Source organism: Cucurbita maxima, unplaced genomic scaffold (genome assembly GCF_002738345.1).
Source record: "Cucurbita maxima cultivar Rimu unplaced genomic scaffold, Cmax_1.0 Cma_Scf00001, whole genome shotgun sequence".
Taxonomy (NCBI): Eukaryota; Viridiplantae; Streptophyta; class Magnoliopsida; order Cucurbitales; family Cucurbitaceae; genus Cucurbita; species Cucurbita maxima.
The window spans coordinates 10,163,235-10,182,715 of NW_019272017.1; the positions used below are offsets into that span (position 1 = coordinate 10,163,235).

At 35.8% G+C, this 19,481-nt stretch overlaps 1 protein-coding gene, 1 long non-coding RNA gene and 1 pseudogene across 2 annotated transcripts; all 3 read right to left on the reverse strand.

Moving 5' to 3' along the window:
* Positions 1-19,481, reverse strand: part of LOC111487991 — a 601,695-nt pseudogene that overhangs the window by 117,426 nt on the left and 464,788 nt on the right.
* On the reverse strand, positions 5,230-7,438 carry LOC111490315. The gene is made up of 3 exons (XR_002719534.1): positions 7,266-7,438; positions 5,471-5,538; positions 5,230-5,349 (listed from the first exon to the last, which is right to left on the reverse strand). It is a non-coding gene; the product is annotated as an uncharacterized LOC111490315 (long non-coding RNA).
* LOC111490224 (calmodulin-2/4-like) lies at positions 14,658-15,216 on the reverse strand. The gene has a single exon (XM_023138768.1). The coding sequence runs from the start codon at positions 15,193-15,195 to the stop codon at positions 14,737-14,739; it is 459 nt and encodes a 152-aa protein (XP_022994536.1). The 5' UTR covers positions 15,196-15,216; the 3' UTR covers positions 14,658-14,736.

The following is a 19,481-nucleotide window of genomic DNA, read 5'->3' on the forward strand; positions in this document are numbered from 1 at the left end:
AGTCAATTTTGACCATTTGATCATTGCAAAATGAAAACAGAAAAAAAAAAAAATAAAACAATAAAATTTTTCAGTAAACGTTGATATGTTTGAGTGGTTAAGCAAATAAACTTGAAATTTATTAGACTTCACTCATGTAGGTTCAAACCTTGTTGTTGACGTTGTAATGTTTTCCAACTTCAGCCGTGCAAATATTCAATTGTCCTTCGTGTATTAGCTTCTAATGTCCAGGTAGAACATTTGGAACACGTGATTCTTATCAATTGTTTTTTCTTTTAATAAAATTTTTATACTTACGTGTGAAGTAGGCGACATCATCTTCATTAAGAACGTCCTTATACCTTTCTTCTTTTTGAATTCTTCTTCCATGTGCCCCTTCATGGTAATCTAATGTGTCATGAGAGAACAAACAAGTTCATCCAAAGGAAGCTTTGTGAGATCCTTTGCTTTTTGAATCGCCGTCACTTTTGCCTCCCAACTTTTAGGTAGAGACCTAAGAATTTTTCTTACATTTTCGGGAGTAGAATATACTTTTCCAAAAATTTTCAAAGCATTTAGAATATTAGTAAATCTAGTAAACCTTTCACCAATAGGTTCATTTTCATCCCTTTTAAATGGTTCATCATTATGAACTAACATGCTAATTTTTGTTTCTTTAACTATTTGTTCCCTCATGAGTTACTTCCAGAGTTTTCCAAATTTCATACGTGGAAGAACACACATACTCTATTAAATCCATCATTACTTAAGGCACAATAAAGACAATTGATAGCACTAGTATTCAAAGAACATTTTTTCATATCATGCTCATCAAATTCCTCTTCTAATTTAGGCACCTCAATATTATTAACAATTTTTATTGGAATGTAAGAACCATTACTAACATTTAACCACAATTTATAATCAATCGATTGCAAATAAATTTTCATTCTAGCTTTACAACATGTATAATTTGTTCCATCAAAATAAGAGGGTCTAGAATTTGATTGTCCTTCACTAAAACCATTTTTAACACATAGGTTTGCCATAAGCTTGAACAATAAAGTTTAGATAAAAAATCTATAAGAGCAACCCGCTCTGGTACCAATTGTTAGATCGGTATGGCAACCCTAGAGGGGGGGGGGGGGGGGGGGGGGGGGGGGGGGGGGGGGGGGGGGGGGGGGGGGGGGGGGGGGGGGGGGGGGGGGGGGGGGGGGGGGGGGGGGGGGGGGGGGGGGGGGGGGGGGGGGGGGGGGGGGGGGGGGGGGGGGGGGGGGGGGGAGGGGGAATAGTGTTTTAACGATAAAAGTGTTTAAACGTGATTAATTTTTCTAATGATGAAACTTTTTACAAATAAGTAGAAGATGATAATTACTAGAACAAAATAATTCAAGTCAAAACAATAATCAATTAGAACCACCAATAAATCACAATAATAATTTTGAAATTAAATAGGAAAGAGTTGGAAAAAATGACACCGTATTTTTATTGTGGTTTAGTCAAACTCGACCTACTCCACTTCCCAAGCGCCTCTTGGGAATTTAAATAAAGAACTTTCTCGAATATTTCCACGAATTAGAGCTAAACTGCTACACTGCTCTTTTTACGAGTTTAAGAGCAAACTCAATCATTTCCATGACGTAGGATCAAACCGATACTAGTATTTGAATTTGATAGTAACACACCACAACTCTCTCAAAGAGTATATTTACAATTTGGAACACTCACAACTATTTCCTCACAATATAATAATAATATCTCTCAAGAATAAGATGAAGAGAAATAAACTTGTAAGCTTGGAGAGAGCAACAATCAATAGGGACTTTAACAAATGAGGATTGGAGAATTTATGGAAGTTGAGTTTAAGATGTGGGGAGGTTGATGAGTTTATATTGAGAAGAAAAATGGCAAAATGTAGGAATCAATATTGACCATTGGATTGTGTTCAGAATAATGGAAGGTGGAGATTAAAAGTAAATAAATAAAAAAATTTTACAAATTCATTTATTTAATTTTTTTAATATAATATAAAAATAATAAAAATTAATGTGAGTAACGGTCCAATAACAAATTCAAATTAATTATAAATATAATAATATAATAATAATAAAAAGTATGGAGTAACAAAAAATTTTAAAATATAATAATATAATAATATAATATAGTAATAATAAAAATCGATGTGGGTAAATATTAGATTCAAATTTATATTATATTTAGAAATATAATGATAAGAAAAACTCTACCATTTGTTACTCTTCCAAAATTATAAATGTCATACTTTGATATATTTTGATTTGTTCATCATTTTTATTTTGCTGTCACATCACTAAGTTGGATATGTTGTAGGTAATTTCTTTGTTTTATCTCTGATTTGAGTAATTGAAAAATCGTTGAAATCTTTATTCCTTATACCGTGGACAGTTCAAAATACTTAAAATACTTAAAATAGTTAATAATTAAAAAGTAGGTTTATTATCATTAAAAAATCAATCAATTAATGGATTGGAATTAATTAAAATGAGATCAAAACGGCCAAAAAGCCAACAAACCTAGGCTAAGGCTCTATAATCATCCATACTTGAATGAAGGTCACATAGAAAATAATCCAATAATCAATCAAGGGCATAACAGAATTTATTCATCATGCTAATCAACATGGTGTAGTCATGGACACAATGTTAGAATCCCAACACGGTTTTAAGAGTAATCAGAATCATATTTAGAGTAATGGAAATCCTATTTCATGCTTATGAGCTAAACCGTCACAATTCCATTTTATTAAGCTTAGATGTTTAATTTCTTACTCAAATCAATCCTATTACATATCTATAATCCTATTTCTCTAGTCAGTTACTACAAGTATTTCTATAAGAAGTATTTTTATAAAGATGGATTAAAAGTCTACAAATTTCGTGAAGAAATTAAGTTAATTCAAGAGAAGAGAAAGTTATGAAAAAAATAAAAAATAAAAAACTTAAGTTAGCTCGAGAAACATGCGTCATCCAAGTAAGTAACCACTTGGAGTATAGGCAAGTAATACTTGTAGGAATCGTTAGAACGTGTTAGCATGCGAATATAATGTACCTTTAGTGGTTAGAATATGTGTCACTAGGACTTAAAATGAGCAATTTGAATGAAGGTGGTTAGAATATGCTAGGACTTAAAATGAGCAATTTGGATGAATATGACACGTATGTTATAAAATTATGACATTGCCCTTAGAACAAGAAAATTGAGAAGCATGCATGATTTAATGTCTTTCGCTGTGGTACACTGGAGGAAGGGATACTCTGCTATGTGCTCTAGGCGATTGATGGATATCTGCCCGTTGAGATTGTTTGATTGTGTGTATGATTTATACCTTATAATTTTCATGCATTAAGGGGTTGGTAGGAATATCTTCTTAATAAACATTTGTGAAAGGGTAGACACATTCTATGTTTTAATGGCATTCGATAGATATATTTTCCCAGTAAAGCATGCTGCATCAAGAACTCAGTTAAGATTAGGGCGCTTTAGCTAGTGAGGATTACATGTAGAACCAAGTTAGTATGCTCCAATAGACATCGCACTCCATGATCGTTAGCGATTGGAGGTTACACCTGTGTGCAACCAGGGATTGGTTTAGCTAAGGGGCTAACCCCAAACATCGTGGAATTGGGAACTAAAGTTTAAACCACCTGAACACCCCTAAGAACCTTGTAGACCTCAATGGTGTAAGTAGCTTATAGAGTGATGAAACTAACTGAGTTACTAGTGAGTGTAGAGTCGGGTAAGGGCCGACCCCGTGATCCCGTTAAATTGGTTCTTGAGAAGAACTAAGGACTACATAGGTAGTTAGCTCAACATATAGACTCCTATTGAGTGTAGAATCAGGCGAACTTATAAAGCAGTGCTGATTGGACTAGGGACTACAAGGGTAGGTGTCAGGATGAGAGCCTCTATGTGTGTAGGAACAAGTCAAGGTCGATGCCATGACTCCGTAAACCGATCTTGGAAGAGATCAAGGACTACATGAGTAGATGGTTGATGATGAACACTTCTATTGAGTGCAGGAACGGGTTGAGGCTGATGTCGTGATGCTGTAAACTAGTTTCGAAAAGGGACCGGGGACTACACATGTAAATGATTAATGAGGAACTAATTGGAATTTCGAGACTTACACAGTAGCTTAGAGCACTGTAAATGGTAAGCCCAAACTTTCTAAAGACCAAAGGAAAGCCGTGAGAACCTACTTGGAGAAAGAAGTGATGAGAGCCTACAAGTAGGTTGTTTACTAAGCATGTTTTTATACTCACCCCTTTCTCCTTCCTTTTATAGGTATTCATGGGTTGCTGGTCAAGGTGGATGAGCGTTCGAGAGTTGTGCAGTCACAATGGGGGTCATTTCGAAGCGTCAGTCCATTTTTACGTTTTGGAGTTTTTTGTATTTTTCTTTATAATTGTATTTCGTGTTTGTAGTATTTTGAACAACATCCTCTTAGAATTGAATTTAATTTTGGTGTTGCTCTTTTTTTTCTTCTTATTGAATTTTTATCTTTTTATTTTATTTTATTTTTGTTTGTTTTAAATTTTTTAGTCTCCGGATTTTTGAAGTCTTGAAAATATGGTCGTGATAAGTTATTAGAGAGATATTCCTATTAATCTTCTAAATATTAAAAAAAAATCATCTAAACATTCATGCAAGCTTTCAACGTGGAAATAATATCCATCCATCATTCTGAATCATAGATCACAATATCTCATCCTCATTTATAGCATAATAAAAAGTATTAGAATGACATACCTCTTAAATCTTCGTCCTAGGGGGCATTTCAATAACTTTCAGTAACATACATATCATTCTCATCCAAATTTTCTTTCTAGAGTCCTAAACATGTATTCTAACCATTTAAAAAAGGATATGCTCATATATGCTAGCACGTTCTAGTGGTCTCTATAAGTATTTCTTGAAGAAAGTTTGAATGACTACTTACTTGGATGACTCATGCCTTACCGGTACTACTTTTTTTTACTTGTTAGGGGCTTCAATTTCTTGAAATTTCTCATGTAGACCTCAATTCAAGTTAAATTAAGGTCAATATTTGTAACGACCCTAAATTTCACATACTCAGAGTTGCTAGTAGCGTCTCATGCTCATCTCTAAGGCGGAAATATAACTCTTAAATGAACGTCTCATGCTCATCTCTAATGCGGAAATATTTGTAACGACCCTCAATTTCACATACTCAGAGTTGCTAGTAGCGTCGCATGCTCATCTTTAATACGGAAATATAACTCTTACATGAACATCATTTATAACTTAAACTTCGAAAAATACTCAAAACAACTTCTTCCGTAACTTCTTCTAAAAAACCCAGCCATGGTCCTATGTTTTTAAATAAGAAATACTAAAATTTAGAGAAAATAAAAATAAATATAAAATAATTTTAAAAAATGAAATGCGAAAGAACATTCTAACTTAAGACTAAGAATTTAAATGAGTCTACCCTATGCACGTGCCACAATCTTTGCTTGCAATGCCACCGTCTTCCGTACAAGTGCGCTTTGCCTTTACCTGAAAAATGATGTGGCACATGGCTTGAGTATTTCAAAAAATACTTACTAAGTGGCCCACTATAAGGGGCCATGCAAATGCAAACACATCCAATCATGATTTAGGGACCTATCTCTAAACATCATAAGGGTGGCCTCAAGTCTTGAACAAATTGGATGTGTAGTACTTTCCTACACACGACTCACACGTGCGAGTGTGAATCCCTAAGGCGCTCACACACCTCCTAGACCCTCTAGTCAAGCTAATCTGTAGCGACGTACGGAGGTCAGTAGAACCCCATAGGGTCATGCGCCTCATGAACACCTTAATCTGTGCGCATTCGCACTCGTGCACATTCGCACTCATCATCATACTGTGCGCGTCCGCACTCATCATCTCTAGGGGAAGTAGCTCAATGCTTATGAACATACAATATGCACAAGGTCCTTCTAAATTCATCATAATGTCTCTTCTGACACAACCCTCTATTCTCTCTCTTTGTTACTCTAGGTAACACATACACGTGGATATTTGTATTAATATCGTTTTCATGCTCTTAGGGTTATGTCCTATGTCGATCGACATGATGCAATATGACACTCATCATCATATAACATGCTTAATATGGAAAACATCATCATATTAAGGTAAACATCACGCAATCATCATACTCATCATATTGTTATAAAGTGTATCAAGCATATCAAGTACGCCATTCATCGAAATATATATACTACGCACATCATCAAGCATCATAACTCATACATCATCATATACTCATACGACATCATACGATACAACTCATACATCATCATAACTCATACAATTTTTAGCCTATCCTAACGTCACTTACCTGATTAGCTTATACTGGTGTTACCAATTTATCCTTAATGAAAGTTCGATTTTGTTCTTTGTATCCAAGTCAACCTATATGAATCCATGACATCAATTTCACGTTCAAGTCTCTAACTCTTACAATGGTTCATGTGCTAGACTTCATGCGAGCATTAAAGACTTGGAACGTTATAATATACATCTAAATATATATATACATATTATATATATATATATATATACATTCTATTTATATTAAGAGTTCATTTTCTATTTTTTTTTATTTTGAGGGTTTAGTTCTTGTCTTATGATATTCTTTCTATACTTTATCTCTTAATTTTTGTTCAGAGATATTTTCGGCTAATTTTTAATCCACTATTACTTAATCATGGTCAATTCCAATCTATTCTTACTCTCAATTCTTCCTTTTTATTTGTTCTTCTTTTCTTTTGATTTTGTATTTTTTTCTTCTTCTTTTCTATATTCTCTCTTTTCTTTCTTACCTTTTATTTTGTTTACCATGTTTGGCCTGTACTTTTTTTTTTCTTTTCTTTTGTTTACCATATAGTCTTATCTTTCCCATTTTTCTTCTCTCCATACGAGTATTCTAATTAATTCTTCTTTCCAAACCCTTCTTTTCTCTTATCTCTATTTTCTTTTTTTTTTTCCTTTAATTTTGTTAAAAATTCACTTGCATATAAATTCTTCTTTCTCAATCTTTCCTTTCTATGATCTGTATTTTTTTTTTAATTTTGTTAACATTTAAATTGACAGACAAATATATCTTCATTTACCCGAATTCATATAAAATTACCGACCTAAATCATGGCAAAAGAGAAGATCTAAGATATAATTGATTATAATTTCCTAAAAATAAAATTAGGATAAGCTAAAAGAAATGATTTAATATGTACCTTAATTGAGACATCTCTCTTCAGGTAAATCTGCTTCATCACCAAGACTATTTTTGTTCTTCTGTGATATTTGTTTTCTGTTTCTTTGTGCAGGAGGAGGTGTATTGTAGGGGAGGAGGTGTATTGTAGGGGAGGAGGTGTAGGGAAGAAATATTTAGAAGAAGGTGGAGAGAGAGTCGATCATTTACGTCTTTTTTTATTTATTTTTTCAGATCGTTACAGTATTAAAATCCAGACAAAAAGTAGAAACACTGGAGTCGAAACAAAACCGACGAAAAAGACAATCCCATATGCTGCCACACACAGTTTATAAGCTTTCACTCACGCAACCCATGCACGAATATTCCACGCTCCTAGGGAGGATACTCGCACACATGGCTTGACACGTTTTGCCTGCACGTTGGCTCCTTCGAGTCTTGTGGCGTTTGAGTCTTCGGTTGAAGTGTCTTTTAGTTATTTCTTCCTATTTTCTTTAGATTTGTGTATCTTTTTCTATTGAACTTAATACAATTTGATTTCTATTTTGAAGAGTTTTCTATCAACTTTCTAAAAAAATTCTTTTTATCATATTTCAAGTATGTAAATAAATACGTGAGGGTTAAAAATTAACTTATTATGGTTCTTGCTGATTGTAATACATGAGGTTTTCAAGGCCACATTTAAGCACAAAATAAGGTTTAACTGAGTTGTATAAAATGTAGGAAGTTTGTGTCTGGTCTCGGGTGCTATTTGAGTATCTGGGGTGCATTGAACTTCTGAATGATACTTTAGTCGCATTGAACTTCTGAATGATACTTTAGCTACTAACAGACCCACCCAAGGTACGAAGGGGGTGGTTCACCCATTTTTGGCGCCATAGGATTTCTGAGAGAAAAATCTCATCTAAGGGTAGAACTATTTTTTTTTTTTTGTTCTTAAATTTAGGTAGCTTACCTTACTTACGCAATGAATGATCTATGGGGACAATATGATATCTGCTAGTCTGAACATCTTCTATGGGAGTTTAGTTGGCAGACTCTCCCACGTGACCATAAAGTCACTAAAGCTTGTGGGGAGTGACACCCATGTGCTAGGTTCCACACCCCTTTAAAGATCGAATTTACGGCATAGAGACCCTGTTCAGGAGACTATTGACCATTTTAACATTGTTGGGGTACCTAGTCATCTCAACGCACCTCTCCTATCTAGCCTATGCCTACCATGACAGTATGGGTACTAGAGTGAAAGCAGGAAGGATTGGTACCAAAGTGGATAAGTAATAAAGACTCTGATGATACTGTGACACTATTATTAGCCTGAAGAGCTACCTTTTTCGCCCTTGGTTGTCATGGTCTACTAGGTTCTTAGGGCTTCTAAGCTGTTTAAATCCAATTCTCTCGGTGCACTCAAGTCTAGACCTCTAATTCACGATCTTGGAGTGCAGGGTCTACTAAAAACGTTTTGATCTAGGTCAACGTATAAACTGCACTAGTTGTAGCATCCTAATCTTAACTAGGTTCTCTCGTGCATGCTTTTCTAGGGAGATATACCTATTGATCACCTAAACATGTAACCCATAATTTAAACTTCACCTTAATCATATTTGGAAATCGAGGAGGTCTATTTGATTCCTAAGGCGACTAGGTGGCTTAACGCGAACTTCTGGCTCCAAATTGCTCTGTTCTGACTTCTCGAGTCTTTCTTAGTCTGGGAGCACTAGTGTCTTAGACTCTCTGACTGTCTCTCACGATCTTGAGGTGCTAAGTCTGATAGAGACGTCCTCACTTATGTCATCGTCTAGCCAATCTAACTCTAATGACCTAGCTTTGTGCAGATAAACACTCTCTATAAAGAGAATACACAATTAAACACTTGGAACTAAAACACATTATATCATGCAAATATACAAGAAAACAAGCTCAACGAGGAGATAACATCCATCAATCATCCGGAGCACATATCACAATTCCCAATCCTTCTTTCTAACTCAACAGAAATCATATGAAACAACATTTATCACAAATCTCATTATAGGGACATTTTGATAATTTCTTACATCATGCATAACATGCTCATCCTTATTGTCGAACTCACATTCTGGTCATGAATATTCTATTTTCATCTATGCATAATACATAAAATAGCATGCTATTCAGAAATCTCAACCTAGGGGCATAAGATAATTTTATTATACATACATACAGTCAATACTCATCCAAAAACACTCTTTTGAAGTCATTAACATGCATTATTAACCACCTATGGTAAGGAATGCTTGCATGCTAGCACATCCCAGCGATCCCTACAAGTATTACTTGCCCATGGTTCGTGAGGTTACTTACGTGGATGACATATGCCTTCCTAAGCTAGCTTTTCTATGTGTTAGAAGGTCCAAATTTCTAAAATTTCTCTAGTAGGTCCTAGTTCAAGTAAAATTACGATTAGTATCGAAATTGGAACTAAAAACTGATAAATGGAGATCGAACGGAGCATCAAGAGGTCACTCACGTATCTACACGCATGAAAGAACACTCCTCATCCGTGCCTACAAACGAGCCTAAAAGGAGTACAGACGTGCCCTCAAATCAACACATGGCAAAATCCCATTGGTTTAGGGTCAGAAAAGTGGGTCGGACATGTGTCACGAGTGAGCTTGCGCACCTTTGAGTCCTACATAGTGCAGATTAATTCTGATTTTCCCTCAGCTTGTCTACGCTCAACATGTGGTGATGTCGCAGTTGGCCGTGTTTCGTTGGTGTCTGTATGATGCATGTCATTCTGCATTTTAATTATCTTTGTATTGATTTTCATACTCTTCTCTATATAATTCTAATCAATTTGGTTGGTAGTATGGGTTATTTCTCTTACGTTTTTATTAGCAACCATAAGAAATAATGAAGTTGAAAAATGGTCCTAATTCAAAACTTTCCATTTCTTGACATTACACCATCTCACCTTTTTCGAATCAACTATAACTTTCTTCATGAATCTTCTGTGAAATATTAACTTGAGCACCAAGAACATGAAATACTTAGCTTCCATTCTTCTTGATTCTGGTTAGATTTGATCAAATAAAAAATCCAGAAGAGTATTTCCAATGCCTTTGAGCATTTCTTAGGAAGGAAATCAAGCAAAATTCAGACTTCAAATTACAGCTTTGAACAGATTTCGAACTCGTTATTTAAACCAACCCCAAGCATACCATTTGAAAGTGATTCAGTAATTAAATCTGCTATTTCAACTTGGGATTTCAACTCTCTCTCTCTAAAGACTCTAAAACTCCATTTTCTTTTCTCATTTTCTCTCTTTCTTTTTCCACATTATCCCAGTCTGATCTAATCCAGACCTATAAGTAGGAATAAAGTGCCAAAATGACTAATTTACCTTTGGGGTTGGATTTTGATCCATTCTATAAACTTTTTTCTCTTTCTTATCTCATCTCAAAATTTAGCCTCTAGAGTCTTTAACAAAATTTCTAAAGTTTAGCTTTAAAAGTAAACATCTGTTATTTTATTTATCATCTGAGATTCGATGTTACATAATCACCAAATTTAAATGCTTTATATATGAAACCCAAAACTTTCATATGAAGAAAAAAAAAGGATTTTTCTTAAATTGTACTGTATTTTATTTAGGTGAGATTTGAAGGAGTGATTTTAGCAAATCTATTATAATTAAAAAAGTAGTTTATTTCAAAACTGCATACTCAATAACAAGTATAATATGTGCAGAATAATGTTTGACATGATGTATGTTAGTTTTATTTATTAAGATGGAGTGAGAATATGAAGGGAGAATATTAGTAACATTTAATTATATGACTTTGTAGAAAATAAGGAATTAATTATATGACTCTGAAGAAAGATTCATGGACAAAACTAATTTATTGTTTACATAATAGGAACTAGAATGTACTTGAATTAAAATCTATTTTAATCAAAATAGAGCTCATCCATCCATTCAACTAGGTGTCCACGAACTTTTATCTGAGCTCTGAGAAATTTGAGCTTAGTTTCTATTGTTATCTGAGCATCTAGGGAAGCCTCGAAGTTTTGAACAGATCTATGTACTATATCTAGGTCTATACAAAATTTTCAATCTTTATGTTCCTTGACTTTGGTACCTTGCTTTACTTGAGTAGTGAATGACTGGAATCTTGGGTTGAAGCGCTTTCTCATAATCATGTGATAGGACGATATGGTGTTTGCTAGATTAAATATCATCTATAGGAGGTTAGTTGGCGAACTCTCCTATAGGAGCATAAAATCGTGCCTTCTATCGAGATAGGTTTTATTGCCAGTAGCCCCATTTAGGAGTCTATTGGTCTTTTCCTCTAGGTAAGTGCACTTGATTACCTCGTGCACTCTACTATCTAGCCTAGGCTTGACTCATGATACTTGTACTACTTCCGTTTGGTAGGATGTTGCTAATGCTAAGAGCGTACCAAAGAAAATAAGAGGTAGAGACTCTGGTGACACCATCATACAGTAATCTGTCTAGTGAGCTACCTTAGTCATTCTTGGATGTCATTGAAGTCTACTAGATTCTTAAGCGCATTTAGGTATTTTAAATCATATCTCGCATTTCTAGGACACTTGATTCTAGCTCCTTAAGGCTAATCCAATCTCAGGGTGCAATCAAGTTTGGACCTCTGATTGCCGCTCACAATCCTAAGATGACGGTTAATTGGAAACATAAAGACCTGGTCAACTAGTAAATCGCTCTAGCTATAGATCCCTAGTCTTAACTTGATTCACTAATGTATGCTTTGTTAAAGAGATACTATCAGTTACCTAAAGTACGTAACAAATATCTAAACATTAACTTTGTTATCTGCAGGCGTAGAGGAGATCTACTAGGATCCTAAGGCGGCAAGGCAGCTTAATGTAGACTTTCAATTCTACAAAAAGCTAAACATAATATATTGTGCATTCATACAAATTCAACAAGGAGATAATATCCATAAGTTGCTCAAGTATAGACCAAAATATCCCATCCTCTTTTGTAACATAGTGAAAAACATTAAAGGTAGCATGCATCTTAAACTCTAATCCTAGAAGTATTTCAATAATTATAACATACATTGCATTCTCATCCAAAAAAATTTTCCTTTTTATGTCTTAAACATGCATATTCTAACCATCAAAGGTTAGATACACTCGCATGGTAGCACAACCTAGCAATTCTACAAGTATTACTTGAAAAAAGTTCGATAGCTACTTATATGGATGATGTATGCCTTTCTGAACTAGTTTTTCCATATGTTAAAGAACATCAAAATTTTTTAAAATTTCTCTAAAAAGTCCTACTTCAAGTTATAATAAGGTCAAGTTTGAAATTGATGTGAAAAAGGCAAACCGAGGTCGAATGGGATGAAAACATCACCTCATGCGCCCTCCTGTGTTGCCACATGTAGCTGAGATGGTTCCATATTGCAGTCCACAGGCAATACAAATGCACCTATGGGGGAAGTAATCGTGCTCTTGCTACACCACGTGTTGCTCGTTGACTTGCATTTTTGTATCGAGTCAGGTCGAGGCGTGTGCAGTTGGTTCTGTCACGACTCGAATTTTAAATTTCAAAAATCAAATTGAGTCCATAAAACATGTATGAATGAAATTAATAAAAATTACGATAAAGTTTTACGCAATTTAAAATCTAACTCACTAAAAAGTACATATGTATTAAAATGTTTACAAAGAAGGGGAACAACATCGGGATATAAAAATATATGATGTGACACCCTATGGAATTAAGACACAATAGATGCCCTGGGTCAACAACCCATTTTGGTTGTAGCTCCTGTACCCTCTCTCCTCGACCAACACCATCCATGGCCTGTAGGAATGCGTGAGTATAAATTTATAGATACTAAGAATCCTAAGTGGCATATGCTTGGCTTGATAATACTGAAACCAAAGTGGAAAGGGAAATGGAAGCTTTGTAGACACCATACCTACTGCTAATGACTTAGAAGGCTACTTTTGTCTTTCTGGGTTGTCATAGTGGTCTGTTAGATCTCTAGGGTGGTTTGACGGCTTTGTCATGGATTCACATCTCCAGGTTTCTCTATTTTGACTCCTTGAACCTAGTTTGGTTTGAAGCACTAGAGACTAGACTCTCTTGTCGTTGCCCACAATCCTAAGGGGCTCGAACTAAGGGCCTCGAACTACTAGAGCCTTTTGAATTAGGTCTTCGCCTAACTAAACTATCTCTAATGCCTTAGTCCTATCTCTTTATTGCTAACACTCTTATAAGAAGAGCACACATTCAATTATTTGGAACTAATGTACATTAATTCATGGAAATAGTCACACATGTTCAAAGGGGCAATAATATCCACCAACACTTGGAGCGCAATTCACAAAATTTCAATCCTCCTCTCTAGCATAATGATGTATTAAGCATCCCATAACAACATTCAAGTATAGTTCTGAAATGCCTCCATCAAGTGTGACTAATCACAAGTTTAACTAATCACTTTAACTCTAATCATTCTAAGACCATCCAAGCCATCCTATAAGTATTACTTGCCTAAAATCTGTGTGACTACTTACATGGTTATTGCATGCCTTCTTGAGTCTCCAAATTTCCTAAAAACTTACTAATAGGTCTTAAATAAAATAGAATTAAGGTAAGTATGGATAAAAAATAGTCAAATAGGAGTAAAAAACGAACGAAAAAAAATGCTCATGTGCCCCACATGCTCTCACGCGCCCTCATGCGCAGTTCATGTTGTTTCCAGGCATGCAACAATGCGTAGAGGCTCACGTGTGGGCAGGCGGAGCGTGGCAACTTCAAGCCACATCGAGAATGACAATCAGTACAAATTTTCTAATCGTGACACGTGACACTTACTAATAGGTAGTTCAAGTTTGGCAAGTTTTTGGTTGTCGGATCGAGTCACGGGTACTGAATCTGAGTGTGTGCGGGTTGATGAGTCATGATTTTGGGTTAGATTGCGTCAGGTCAAGGTAATGAATCTCCAATAGAAGTCCAACGCGTCGGTTCTGCCGATAGCGACACGTGTCCACACATAGACTAGATAAATTGCTCCATTCTGCTTGCGACATGTGTTAATGGCATCTTTCAATGCGCTCACCAGCCGGACAATTGACATATGTTAGTGCATCTTCTTCCTTGCGATGGATTTCTAGAAAAGTTGATGAGTTTTTCAATCTCTCCTATTTTCTTTACATTTTTCTAACTTTTGGTTCGTAAACTAAAAAAAATTGGTTCACCAAAGCTGTAGATCTCCCTCCCTACTTTCCAAATATAATTTTCGGAGACTTAAAAGAACTCTCTAAAAGTGATCGAGTCGATCATGCCACGTACTAAAACAACTATTAATCGAAGAAGTATTATTTTTCAATAAAAAAAAAAAACAAACAATTTTCTCATGACAATCACTAAAATAAAAAGGAAAATAAATTATTTATTTCAAAAATACATTTTTGTAGTCTAGAAATACAAGGATATGTAGTCTAGAAGCTCATTTCTTCTTCACAAATTTCTGGGCATAATCAATGAGTTTGTCAAGTTCAGCCTCGCCGATAAGGCCATCTTTATTTGCATCCGCATATGACATGCCATAGGAAGCTTTCTCAAATGGAATAATTGAGCCTAGAAAAGCAAAAGCTTTTGTTAGCTCTCTTATATTGAGAAAACCATCCTTGTCGCTATCATGATATCTAAAGATCTCCTTCATCTGTTCTCGACTAAATTGCAACTTAGATGTCTTTGGGTGAGTATTTGAACTAAGCTTGAGCCCAACATTCTTGTTATCTTTTAGGATTTCCGATATCTTGCCTTGATTGTTGACTTGAGTTGAATCTCGAGTAATGCCACCGAAAGATTTTAGTTGAACATCATCACCATTTCTAGGATACTTCTTGATCATCTCACTTGCTTCATACTTAGCCATGGAAGCTTGAAGTTTGGAGATAAACATTGTTATACCAATGCTATATTTGTTTGCAAGGAAAGTTTGAAGATGAACAAACCTCACCCCATATTTAGTCTTTTATACTAATCAAACTTTGTGTGCCTTTACCATCTTATTCCCTTATTCCCTTATTCCTGTTTCAGGTGCATTGAAGACAAGGAAAAATACTGTTATTTTAAAATTAGAATAACCTTTTGAAAATATTGTTATTTTATAATATAGGTTTATATATAAAATTAAAAACGTGTTTCATAGGAAAAAAAAAAAAAAAGAAAAAGAAAAAGGAATAGAAGGTTACATTTGGATGAGATTTGAAGTAGTGATTTCAAAACTATTATAATTTAATAAAAAATGTATATTAACCAATATTTGGTTTAGTCAAAGATTACTTATTTAGTTAAAAGAATATTTTTTGTTCTTTTCGAGTACTTTATTCTCTTTAACTTTAATGCAAAAAAATTCATATCAAACGTCACTCAAGCGTCACCCATTCTTTTTATAAAGAAATAAAATACTTAAAAATAATGTCTATGACTAATGAATTATAGAAGTTTCCTCAAAAGAAATCTATATCTTTAATAAAGCTTAATGGAGTCCTATAAGAGTTTTGTCGAATGTTAATAAGTTAGGATTAAACTTATTAACATTGAAAATAAAAAAATTTCTAACTGAAAATATAGACACCAAAAAGACTGTTTAGTAAGCTCATTTAAATATAATAAAGTTAGGACGGGATGAAAAAGTCACTCGAGAGGGAAGTAATTGTCTTAGTTTTTTTTGTTCTTAATTGTTTTGGAATTTTGCACTTATGTCTTAGTATATTACTACTTTTAATGAACTTACCCAAGGCAATCCTCCCCAAAATGGAAAGATTTAGCACAAGAATGCTTCGTGAGGTCGGATATAAGATGTTACTTACTTAAGTGAAATGGCGAGCACACCCAATTAAAGGTTTAGTGAACGCAAGGGTTAATAAAACTTGGGTCAAGCATGATCACATAATTTCATTCTAAATATCTAACACATAATCTATGAATAAGAACATGCATATTTGGCCCAACTCGTGCCATATCTGAATAGTAGTTCAAAAGAAGCTAGTTTAGATTTGAGTAATCAGTTCCTTTTAAATCTTTTAACTGATATGCTGTAACACGGGTTCGGAGAAGAATAATTTTTTTTTTCTTTTGTTTTAAATTTTTAACTTCAAAGATTTTATTGGGGTTTTGGAAGCCAAATTTCAATGGGTAGAAGAGGCGACCCAATATTCGAGGCTTTGAAAACTATATCGTGATGAAAAAGAAGCAAAAACAAATAAAAGAAAAAGTAAAATAAAATAAAAGACGAAAATTCGATAAAGTTTAAATCAAAATAAAAACAAAGTTACCAAAATTATATCCAATTATAAGACGGTGTTGTTCAATATATTACAAACGGGAAAACGAGTTTGTGATAAAATCATAAAATGAAATACAAAAGACTCGAAAATATAAAATGGACTGACACTTTGTAACAACCCGCTCTGTAACTGCACAACTCTCGAATGCTTCTCCACCTTAACTGACGGTCTGCGAAAACATAAAAAAGGAAGGGAAAAAGGGTGAATAAGCCTACTCATCATCCACGAGATTAGCTTGCGAACCTATCCCACAAACCATGAAGTCATCTAAGGTAGGGGGTGTTACCCCCTCGCATGATCAACGCCCTACCACAGGACGGATCCATCCTGCAGGGTAATCCATCAAACTGCTGAGTTACACATCCCTAACTAACCTCATATCTAGCTTAGCAGTACCATATCGAAGTGGAAAGAAAAGTGGGGTCCTTATATACTATACCAACCGTGTTATTGGCCTACCACTACTTTTATTTTCTCTTAAGTTGTCGCGGTGGTCTTCTAGGTCTTTAGGTGTAATACTCGAAGAAATAGAAAAAGAGAGAAAATAAAATAAAATAAAATAAAGTCGACAGATGGAAAAATAGGTCATTTTGCCCCTCCAACCATTATAGGGGTCCTTGAAACCCTAGCCAACACCTGCAAAGAGAGAAAGAAGAGTGCAAGTGAAAAGTTGAGAGGAGAAAGTAGTCGCCGGAAGTCTCATTGGACCATTGTGGAAGTCATCTCCAGCCATGATCTAGTGGCAAGGACTTCTTCTTGGATGGAAGAGGAGGATTTTGGTGATCGGAGCACGTGTCAACCAAACTCCGCGTTTCGGGCACTTGAGGGATGACGTCGTCCCGTTGAGCGCAAACTTCGCTTTCTGGGTGTTTAATGGAGGCCATCGCCCGTTGAGTATGCAAGTCTAATTTGTATGAATTATGTATGATGATGTTAGATGATGGTAGCATGCACACTCTGTTGTTTTCCATGACCATTACTATGAGGAGTTAAGGGATTTGTAGTTAGGAGCGTCAAGTCACTCAGTCTAGATACAACCTTCCCCTAGGAGCCTAACAGGTTACCACAGCGAAGAAGTACCTTATGAGTATTCTTAAACTGCTAGTTGTGTGAACGGTATCCACAGCTTCGTGGGAGGACCAAGGGTTCCCAATCAGTTCTTACTGCTCTTAACCATTTCGCATGGGAAATATGTCCCCACGTCATACAACCCATTAGCTGCATGGGAACGAGTTGGGTCGCGCTCCCCTAGGGGGACTACATGGGCTTAGGAGGTACTCAGCACACCCCTAGTAGGATAGATACCATGTAGTCTCAGATAGTCATGCAGAGGTAGCACCTCATAGAGAGATATTGGTCATTGCAGCTCACCATAAGGAACCTTAAAGTATCAAATGAAAGGACGGAGAACCAGTGAAGCTCCAAAGAACAAGTCCCAAGGGGCGAGCCCCAAAGGGACTAAGACTAGAACCAGACGTCCTAGAGCCAATTAGAAGACCGTGGGAATTCTGTTAAGTTAGGATGCGATGAGAGCCTACAAGTAGGTGGCGTACTAAGTATAATTTTTATACTCATCCCATTTTCTTTTTTTTTTCTCAGGTGTTCGCAGGCTGCTCNCCCCCCCCCCCCCCCCCCCCTCCCTCCCTCCTCTAGATGTGTAACAGATTACCACTGCGAAGAAGTACCTTATGAGTGTTCTTAAGCTGCTAGTTGTGTGAACGATATCCATAGCTTCATGGGAGGACGAGGGGTTCCTGATTAATTCTTACTTCTCTTAGCCATTTCGCATGGGAAATGTGTCCTCATGTCATACAACCCATTAGCTGCATGGGAACGAGTTGGGTCGCGTCCCCCTAAGGGGACTATATGGGCTTAAGAGGTACTCAGCACACCCCTAGGCTAGATACCATGTAGTTTCAGATAGCCATGCGATAGCGCCTCAAGAGAGATACGGGTCATTATAGCCCACCATAAGGAACCCTTAAGTATCAAATGAATGGACGGAGAACCAGTGAAACTCCAAGGAGTAAGTACCAAGGGGCTAAGACAAGAACTAGATGTCCTAGAGCCAATTACAGACCGTGAGAATTATGTTAAGTTTAGGATGCGATGAGAGCATACAAGTAGGTGACGTACTGAGTATAATTTTTATACTCATCCCAGTTTCCTCGGTCGAGGTGAAGGAGCGCTTGAGAGCTGTGCGGTCACAGAGGGGGTCGTTCCGGAGCATCAATCCCTTTTCGATCTTCTGGAGTCTTTTGTAAATTCCCTTTATATTTGTATTTATTTATTATTATTATTTTTTTTTTTTTGTAAATTTGAATCCTCCTTTGAAATATTTGAAATTTACACTTCCCTCTCTTCTCTTTTAATTTTATTGGATTTTCATTTTTTAATCTTTTACTCTTCTTTACTTTTCTTTTTGTTTGTTTTCAATTTCGTCTTTTTGGTCAAGGTTCGAGTTTCGAAACCTCGAAAATCGGGTCGTGACAGAGTGGTATCAGAGCTGTCGAGTTTAAGATTCTGTAGATTTCTAGGATAGAGAATCGTACACCTCGTGACTCAGCTCGACGACACGCCATCGCGACTAGGTATACAATCTAACTCTATTTAGTAGGCTATGATATGTTGTAAGTCTATAATAACTTGATGTTTTTCTTGGGTTAAGTGGTAATGATGATTAGGGTGTTTAATAGTGAACATTCATTCTATATGTCGATGCTAGATTTGAGTTATTGTGAGGAGGCCGATAAGAGTTCAATTATAGCTTACTGGCCTTAGAGGGATAGGGAGGTGACTCTGCAGAGTGCATGACGCCCAACCCATAGAGATGTACATAAGACTTTCTAAGGTCTAGTAAGAGATGGTATACCTATGGCACAGCCTCCCATGACCA

Bases quoted from the DNA above. Each gene is read 5' to 3' on its own strand.
- LOC111490224 (XM_023138768.1), bottom strand. From the start codon at position 15,195: ATGTTTATCTCCAAACTTCAAGCTTCCATGGCTAAGTATGAAGCAAGT.